We start from the raw sequence: 10,066 nt of genomic DNA on the forward strand, positions 1-10,066 counted from the left end.
TTTATTAGGAGCTGCCATTCTGAGATGTGTGTTCTGTTGTGGTTTGATGGTTTCCTTTGGTTGCTTTGGTCTTGAAGGTCCAACAAAGTTTGACAATACCTGCAAATCATATTTTTGGATGTTAGTAGTGTTTTGCCTTCATGCATGATCTGATTTCTATGTATCCGGATGGTCCAATGGGAAATGAAGGGTGCTTGCATATAATGTATATGATCCTCTATATTGGCTGTTATTCAAGATACAACTGGCCAGCCAATTGTGCAATGACTGCTGCTGTAATTCTGTGGCCCTGAGGCTAAGATCAGATCCCAACCATATGGCCCTTGAGAAGGGACATTTGAGAAAGAGATGGTGAATAGTTTCCTCTTTCTCATGGCAAAATGGACAAAGGGGTTGAGCAGGTATGCCACTTTGGATTAGGGAGGGGTGTATAGAATTTTTCAGACCTAAGTAGATTAGAGTTTTCTAACTAGATCAGCTTTTTAAGAATGAGTGATAGGATCAATAAGCTTAGCTACTGTAGTAGATTGATGTTCAACTAAGTTGAGATTACTATGAATTGGTGTAAACCAAGCTGGGTGGTCTAGAGGGATAGGGGAGCCTTGTCCAACCAGCCATCTCTCTTGATGAAGAATAGGGTTTTTAATGTTGACTGTGTTCCTCCAAATCCAGGAATGATGTCTCTTTGGTTTGTGATTGAACAGATCCTCATTGAGAAAGTAATTTGGTTCAACGTGTTGAAATTCCAAAGTTTAACCCCCCCCCTGAAACTGAATGGCTTTAGGTTTACAAAATGAAAGATAAAAATGACAATTACTTTTCTCAATTTTAGTAATTTGTAACTACAGTATCTTATAATTTGTATAGAGTCCAAAACCAATATAAATTAAGCCAACTTTAATTCGTAATATACATAAAAATGATAATAAAGCAATGCAACTAGGACAAGTAGTGCCTAAATTGTCTTCAGTCGATATTTTGTCATCTTCCTTCATCTCTAGACTGTGCTAAAGATGACACACGGTGCAATAGCCTTTTAGCCTAGTAACACTTTTCCTCTCTTTTATTTAGGGTCTACCATAGTTGTGAGATTTGTGATTATAAGTGATTCAATCGTTTTATTTTTATTTTTTAATATCCGTCTTCTTTTTTCCCTGATAATTCAGTGGTTATAATGAGGGGTAGGGTATTTGAACCCTAGATATACATGTTAAAAATACTAAGATGTGTCAATTGAAATCTTGAGTTACAAAACTCTTGACTAATATTTGTTTATTTATTATTTAGCAAAAAGAAACATAATAGAAATTCAAAGACTCTAAACTCAATTATGCCTATCTACTTGTAAGAGACCACGCGGTGTCTACACTATTATAATCAAATTATGTTGAAATAATAAAGATACATATCTAAGAAATAAATGGCAATTATAAGAAAAACTGAAAAGAATTATTACATGAAAAAAAGGACAAGGCTAAGTTGTTGGCCAAGAATCTAACCAAAACTGCGAATTTAGAGGTTGGAACACTCTTCTAATGTTTTAGGGCCTATTTGAATTGAGGGATGAGGGAAAGTGAGTAGAGTAGAGTTGGTTGAAAAAAATAAAAGCTAATTTTGGACTAATTCTATTCTACTCACCCTCCCTCCCCATCAATCTAAACAGACTATTAGCTTAAGGGCTAGATACCATATATAGGTTATGTTTGGTAATAGTTTTTATTTTCTATTTTCAAAAACTTGTTTTTGAGAATATAAAGAAAAAAAAATTTTCTTATATTTTCGAAATCAAAATCATGTTTGTTTCATTGAAATTTAAAAAAAAAAAAAAAAGTTTTTTGAAGAAAAAAATTTAAAAAAAAAAATACAAAAATATGTTGATACTGGGGTTTAAACTCTAATGCTAACTAATTAAATGAGACAAATTCATTAAATTAAGTGTGTGTTTTCATTAACTTTTGAAAACTAGAAATTGAAAACAGTTTTTTGCATATTTTTAGTTTTCTTCACAAATTGAGTTTTGAGAACAATTTTTGTTTTCTATCTATTTTGGATTACCAAACAAATTTTTTAATTTCAAAAATAGAAAATTGTTTTTGAAAACTAGAAAATAGGGGGAAAAACAGTTACCATATATTTTTATTTTCATTATGTAGTGTTTCTTCTATAATTTATTTTTAAAAAATAAAAAATAAATAAAAAAATAAAAATAAAATACTCAAATCAATTAGAATTCATCAATTCTATGGTTTTCCCAACAGAGGCCAAAATACTTGGCATTTTGCCTCCATTGATGTACAAGTGGTACAAAGAGTCATAGACCTATTAGAGCACTAAGCTTAGAGATCTAATTTATAACTAAAAAACATGCAGGTCAGGCCTCCTAACTTAATAAGTTTCTATTGATTCCAAGTGAGTGAGTGATTTTGTAGTGGCATAATTTTCGTGTTAAACCCTCTTAAGCTCAATCTTTCCAGCAACGCAGGCCCAAAAACCCAGGAAAGAAGCCCATGTATTTGGCAAAATCAAATACTCCACTGGTTTAGAATTGGGCTCCACAAAGTCTAACCCAAAGATCCACCATTTGTCAAACCGGTGACTTGAGAAATCCGATCAGCAAGATAAGAGCACGATTGCTAAGAGGGATGTGGGGCATAAATTGTTTTACAACTCTTAAGAGGTGTAAAACAATTTATGTCCCAAGATTTCTATAGGACAATAAAATTAAATATAATAAACCTAATGTATTGTACATTTTTATACTAGAAATAATTGGTTTGAATTTAAAAAATTATATGTAAACTTTATTCAACTAAAAACTTTTTAAATTTTGTTTCTTAATTTTAAAATATCCACAAAACATTTTCCAACAATTCTCTCACTCATCAAATACAAAGAACAACAAAAAATGCACCNTGGGGTTTAAACTCTAATGCTAACTAATTAAATGAGACAATTCATTAAATTAAGTGTGTGTTTTCATTAACTTTTGAAAACTAGAAATTGAAAACAGTTTTTTGCATATTTTTAGTTTCTTCACAAATTGAGTTTTGAGAACACCCCCCCCCCCCCCCCCCCCCCCCCCAAAAAAAAGAAAAAACAAAAAACAAAAAACAAAAAACAAAAACGAAAAAACAAAAACAAAGATTGAAAAAATAAAGAGAGGCAGGCCCATCTTCATCACATAAGCAATGAGTGGAAAAATCTGTGCAAAGACAATGAAGAGTCAGGGGAAGGCAAATTATTTCTCGCGCTGTACCGGAAATTTTTTTTTTTTTTATTTGGCCGACGTTAAGGTTTAAATGCACGAAAATGATTTTTCACCAAAGCATCTTTCTTTTTTACATTTTTTGGACGGTCTTGGTGGTTTGAAGATCTCTGTCAAAGTTTTCAGTAGGTAAGTTCTTTTCTTTTTCTATTGGTAGTCCTGCTAGCCATACCGAGTATTAAAGTTCATATTTGTTTGTTTAATTTTATTTAGAACACAAGTGGAGAGCTTGAATTCATAGCAAACAAGATTACATGTTCACGCTTTGTTTATTTTCTGGTTGAATAAGTTCGAGCTTGTTCACGAATTATTTGATTAACATATTTTATCTCTTCATAAATTAATGGCTATTTAGGATAGATGGTCTGTCTATATTATCATTAATAGCTTTTTGATATCATATGAACTTACAAACTTGTACAATCCAATTTCAAGTTTATATAAGTATTTTTAAACAAGTCAATAATTTGCATCTATTAAAATTAAATTTTTTTTTTTCAAACAATAAAAATAATAAATTTTAGAGATAAGTAGTAATTTCTCTTTTTGAATTCAAAATTAAATTTGTTATTTGACATTTATGACCCTATTTTTAAGAAAAGTTACCCTTCATTAATGAGGATATTTTTTAATCACGAAAAAGTCTAGTTCAAATAGGAAAATCCTCTTATATATAGTTAAATTGAGCATTATTTTAACGAGCTTGTCACAGTATATTATTATGTTTGAGCTTGATTTGTTTAATAATCGAGCTTAAACTTGAGCTTGAGTTTAATTTGTTTATTTAATAAACGAACATAAACAAGTTTTTTTTGGAGTCAAGTTCAAATTCATAAACAACTAGCTTGATTGATTTATATTATTTTCCTAATAATGCTCCCTTTATCTTCTACTTCAGTTGCTTCTTCTCCTCATCAATATTTTGTTTACTGTATTTTATTTAAGTCACCTAATACAAAAGTCTAACTTTTTTATCAAATGGTTTTTTAAGCTTACGTCATATTTTTGTATTAAATAGTTATTTTTTTATTGGTGATAAGTACCAGATAATATTCTGCCAACAACTCACATAGGTTGAATTTAGTTGTTCTTGTGAAAGAGAACATTGTTAGTAGTGAATTGATATTTTGATACCATGTGGTTGAAATTAATTGGGGATTCTAAGGTATAGCAACTAAAAAACTATTTTGCCAAGAATCTTGTAGCACAACTGGCATCCCTAGTATTTTCAATGGAAACATGATAACGAAATAAATGTCTTGACTTCAAATTAAACTCTAATATTGGATTCATAATTTATTGTTTTAAGCCATTTTAAGATTTCTGACTTTTAATTCTTTATCTTGTAGAGCCATTCTATGGCGCTATTGGCTTATATCAATACAAGGAGAGAAGAAAAAAAATTTCAGTTATCATTTTCGTGCATTGCAAGTGAATTGCTGGATCCGGTAAGTATAAGACAGACTCAGCACTTTTTTTTGCTTTTCCAAAATTTCTGTGATACATCTTTCTTCATGATACATCTTTACAACGAAGTGTTAAGTCTTTTAAAACTTTGAGGTAGGCTATATAGATCTTCTATAAACTAGTTACAGTTGATCACATGTATTTTTTTCTATTATATTATTTTATTCAAAGTCATACTCTTTGTTAATTCCTTAATTGACATATCATTTTTTACTACTATTAATGTATAGTTCTCAATGGTAGAAAATAATTTCCTTAAGAGTTAAGACCAAATCAAAAAACATCACATAATGGAAAACAACCGAAGCATTTATCTGGCCTAAAAGGAAAACTAGATTTTTTTTTTTTCTCTCTCAAAAAATGAATATAATACAAGTTACTGTCACATTCAAGATATTCTTTTTTAATCCCAGGAAAAAGGAAATATGATAGAAGTTTATAATTATTACCATTGTGTAGAACACAATTGGGAGAGGCAGTGAGGATCAATCAAGGTATATGTAAGCATTGACTGATTTTATAAAGCTTTAATTTTCAGGATTAGCTGGTGAAAAGTCAATAACCCAACCAAAGAGAATAGAAAATGGAAGAGATACATTGGAGTCATGAAACACTACTTCTAACACACTTTATTTAAATTTTCAGGGTCAGACTGTCCAGATGCACTTATCCCTTGATGAACATAAGCATTGTTAGAGCTCATGGTTAACACCTCATTACAGTTGACATTTTGAAGAGAGAGTTGGTGAAAATTCATGTACCTCTAGACTATTTGATGGAAGAAATATAGTTTCTAAGAGGCTTTATTTGAATTTTAAGGGTCAGCTAATCAAAAGTCAGCGGCAACCTACCCAAGAAGAGTACAATGATTAGATCATCGGATATGCATTGGGCTAACAAAAAATAATTAGTTCAACGTTACCATTGTTGGAGCACATGAACCTAAAATATGTGACCAAAGAGAAATCAATTCCCACTTATATGAAATGATATGTCCCATGGAGTAAGAAGGGAGGAAAAATTAAATGGCAGAGATTGCAGTAAACTTGGTCATCGGCAAGTTAAGGCCCTTGCTGTCCGATGAGGCCAAACTATTGCTGGGCGTACATAAAGAAGTTGCAGAAATCAAAGATTCACTGGAGCATATTCGGGCTTTTACTAAGGATGCAGATGCAATGGCAGCAAAAGAAGACAGAAGCAACATTGTAAAACTCTGGGTGAAACAAGTGCAGGAAGTTGCTGAGTGCATAGTAGATGTCATAGAAGAGTACAAAATTTGCGTGGCACAGCTGCAACCTGATCAACCAAGTAAATCCAAAGGTTTCCTCAAAAAAGTTTCTCACCAGTTCAAAAGTCTCAAACATCGGCATGAGATTACTTTAAAGATTCAAAATATCAGAAAATTACTCTTCCAAATCAAGGGAAAAAATGATAGATTCAAATTCAAAGAGCAAGGATCGAGCAGCAACACAAAAGAAGTTACATGGCATGACCCTCGACTGGCGGCCCATTTCATTGGGGAAGCTGAAGTTGTGGGCATCGATGACTCTATAGAGGAAGTTACAGCTTTGTTGGTGAAGGGCACATCTAAACTCGCCACAATTTCAGTCATAGGCATGGGCGGTATTGGCAAGACCACTCTTGCCAAGAAAGCTTTTGACAACCCTAGAGTGAAAGAACATTTTGACTGTCGTATTTGGATCACAGTATCTCAATCATACAACATGGAGGGGCTGCTGAAAGAGATGATAAGGCAGTACTATAATGCAATGGGGCAGACAGCACCCGAGGAGATCAACACCTTCAATGTGATATCACTCGTCTTTAAACTGAGGGAAAGTCTACAAAATAAAAGGTGTGTTGTTGTTTTTGATGATGTATGCGATGAAGAGTTTTGGGGATCTATAATGCATGTATTTGATGATGATGATCAGGGCACTAGAATAATAACCACAACACGTTTTTATGATGTTTCTACCTCCTGCAGAAAGTTTTCAATTGCTTTTATTCACGAAATGCAACCTTTACCTCCTGAAAAGGCCATGGAACTCTTTTGCAAAAAAGCATTTAAGCACTCTGTCTTTGAGTGGAATTGTCCCCCAGAACTAGAGGGACTGTCTTTTGACATTGTTGAAAGATGCCAAGGATTGCCTCTTGCCATTGTTGTGATAGGCGGTCTACTGTCAATCAAAGAAATGATTGTCTCTGAATGGACAAGTTTTCTTGATAATCTCAGTTTTGAGCTAGACAGTGATCCTCATCTTGCAAGTATCAAAAAAATCTTGTCCTTCAGTTATCACGATCTGCCTTATTACCTCAAATCATGTTTCTTATATTTTGGCATGTATCCTGATGACTATTCTATAAGATGTTCAAGATTGATTAAACAATGGATAGCTGAGGGTTTTGTAAAGGAAGATGAGAAAGGTAATACATTGGAGGAGATTGCAAATGAATACTTATCTGAGCTCATCCATAGAAGCTTGGTTCAAGTTTCAAGTGTAAGTGCTGATGGGAAAGCTAAATATTGCCATATTCATGATTTGTTGCATGAGTTCATCCTTTCAAAAACTGCGGAGTTAAATTTCTGTCAAGTTTTGGGGAAAAAGGACTCAAGTTTCTATGGGAAATGTCGGCGCTTGTCAATTAACCATTCTACTGATACTGTATTGAACGCCAATGAGAAGTCACAAATTTGGGATGATCTTAGTTATGGAAAAAGCAAAAATATGCGAAGATATAGATATCCCCTCTCCTTTCTTTTCATTGACACTCAAAAGGGAAATCAACCCGGAGAACTTGTAGGGAAGTTTCTTCATCGTGGCATTGCAAATGGGCACCTTTTAAGGTTACAGATTCTAGATCTTGAACATGTATACAAGCCTCAATTGCCTGAAAATTTAGGAGATTTAAATCATCTGATTTATCTAGGCTTGAGGTGGACTTTGCTAGAGATCATCCCATCCTCAATTGGCAAATTACTTAACCTCCAAACTCTGGATCTGAAGCATACTAATATGAAGGCTCTTCCTAGTTCAATACAGAAACTGCAGAAACTTAAGCACATATACATAACCAGAAGTACAATTCGACCTCAACTAGCCATGCAGTATCTCCAAAGTTTGAAGAATCTCCATACATTGAAGGGGTTATTTCTAGAAAGTTACCCTGATCTAAGCATGGGCCTGGACCAAGCTCCTTCGAATCAAAGAAAAAGCAAGGGCCTATACGAGGGCCTGGGCATGTTGATCAGCCTTAGAGAATTGGAGATAGAACTTGAGCTTATCCCATCACTGCTAGAGATTGTGATAAAGCATGTTATAAAATTGAAGCACCTTCAGTCTTTGAAGTTGACATCATATTCTGCAACTGAATCTTTGGGGCATCTAAAGTTGGAGTCTCTTTCAGGCCTTGAAAATCTTTCCCGACTAGAGTTATCTGGAGTAATAGATAATCCATCCATTTTCATAAACACAAATGGACTCCCAAAAAATTTAACTTGCCTTACTTTGGTAGAGTCTGCACTTAGAGATGATCCAATTCCAGTATTACAGAAGCTTCACAACCTTAGATCGCTGTATCTCAATGATGGGTCTTACACAGGGAGAAGCATTGTTTGCTCCACGGGAGGCTTTCCCCAGCTTCTTGTTTTGAAAATGTCATTTCTGTTCAATTTGGAAGAAGTCATTGTGGAAGAACTAGCCATGCAAAAGCTCGTGGAGTTGGAGATTGTAAACTGCCGTAATTTGGAGGTCCTCACTGGGTTAAAGAATTTAGAGACTCTCCAACAATTGAAGTTAACAGATATTTCAAAAGAATTCACAGCAACAATTGAAGAAACCAAAGGGAAAACTTTGGACAATCTTGCCATAATTGTTAGGCGGCCATGGTGAACGGAAATCAAAATTTATGCATATTTAAGGTTTGTCTTTCTTTCCTTTTTCACAGTTCCTTTTCATTTTTGCAGTTTTTAAAAACAAATTGTGAAAATTTTGGCACTGCACCTTGTAACAGGTTCCTGAATCTATTACTCAGCTGTACCAGAGAATTGAAGTGATGTTGATTGTTGGACAAAAGCCAGACAAGTCTCTTGTAGATGACATCTTGAAATTCTATTGTGCTCATCTTGGGCTTGGGAGTAATTGTCATCTTTTCATGCGTTGCTTATCTATTTGTTGCCCAGTTCATTGCTATTTCATCAACATTAATACTTAGTAATGGTATACTTAGTAACTAGCAAAGTCTTTTCATTGCTGGTCTTGCAAATAACTAGAATAAAATGGTAGACTTTGTTACTAGCAAAGTCATTCCATATCTTGTTCCATTTGTTTTTCTTGTCTTATGTTCCTTTTCATCTTTTTGGAATAATGTCTCTGTAAAATTGACAACGTTTATGGCTCATTGGCAATTTTGAATAAATAGAAACTGTGTTGTAGGGTTTTTTTTTTTTATTATTATTAATTTACTCATTCATTTATCTTTCAAGAAATTGCAGTCTTTTTTTTTTTTTCACCAAGTTAGGGAGATGACAAAATCCAATGCAGATTGACTAATAAAAGAAAGCAGCCCTAACATTCCTATACGTGTCTGTTTGGAACAACTTATTTAGTTGAAACTAAAACTGAAATTTTTTGCTGAAAATATAGGAAAAATGTTAAAAAATAAGCTGAATAGTATAGTGGGACTCATGAATAGTATCAAAAAATACAGTAAGACTCATGAATAGTAACAAAAATAAACTAAAAGTGGAGATAAGCTGAAAAATTCAACTCATCCCAAACGCATACTACATATCGTTAGTTCTAGGCCAAAAGTGGTACAAAGGGATTCTCATTGCTAGTTTGGCTCTATCAATGACTTGATAATTTAGTTGGGAACTGCTTCTATGGAGAATTGGAGCCAGGGACAGTGGAGTTGTCTAAGGTCTGCAAGAGGGTCCCTGCATCTCCATGGAGGATCCCTGTATTGTGACTTCAGACCATAGCTGCTCAATATCCCTGCTATTAATTAGTATGGCAATTTTATGGTATCCTAACTCCTTAGCCTTCACCTTTGCTGTTTTAATGGCAATGAGCTTTAGCTTTGTGGTTGGTCTATGATTAGTTAAGAAAAAAAAATAACTCTGTCATTTTTGGGGTCAATAATGATGTAATTACGCTGGAGACTAACAAGAAAATTGAATTGAATAAAGTTAAACAATAAAGAACTAAATTGATCTAAAGCGAAATTACATGACTGAATTTTTTTTTTTTTTTTGGATGAAATACATGAGTGAATATAATTTTAAACAAAATTAAATTATGCAATTTATTATTTAGCCTAAGTTTAAATGGA

At 33.4% G+C, this 10,066-nt stretch overlaps 1 protein-coding gene across 1 annotated transcript; it reads left to right on the forward strand.

Moving 5' to 3' along the window:
• Nucleotides 1-5,166: 5,166 nt before the first annotated feature.
• On the forward strand, nucleotides 5,167-9,056 carry LOC112016422 (putative disease resistance RPP13-like protein 3). The gene is made up of 3 exons (XM_024048986.2): nucleotides 5,167-5,226; nucleotides 5,378-8,654; nucleotides 8,747-9,056. Exon 2 carries the CDS (start codon nucleotides 5,758-5,760, stop codon nucleotides 8,623-8,625), a length of 2,868 nt encoding a protein of 955 aa, XP_023904754.2. The 5' UTR covers nucleotides 5,167-5,226; nucleotides 5,378-5,757; the 3' UTR covers nucleotides 8,626-8,654; nucleotides 8,747-9,056.
• Nucleotides 9,057-10,066: the final 1,010 nt, after the last annotated feature.

This window comes from Quercus suber, unplaced genomic scaffold, assembly GCF_002906115.3.
Source record: "Quercus suber isolate HL8 unplaced genomic scaffold, Cork oak 2.0 scaffold_887, whole genome shotgun sequence".
NCBI classification, from domain to species: domain Eukaryota; kingdom Viridiplantae; phylum Streptophyta; class Magnoliopsida; order Fagales; family Fagaceae; genus Quercus; species Quercus suber.

Excerpts from the sequence above, each read along its gene's own strand:
- LOC112016422 (XM_024048986.2), top strand. The coding sequence starts at position 5,758 with ATGGCAGAGATTGCAGTAAACTTGGTCATCGGCAAGTTAAGGCCCTTG.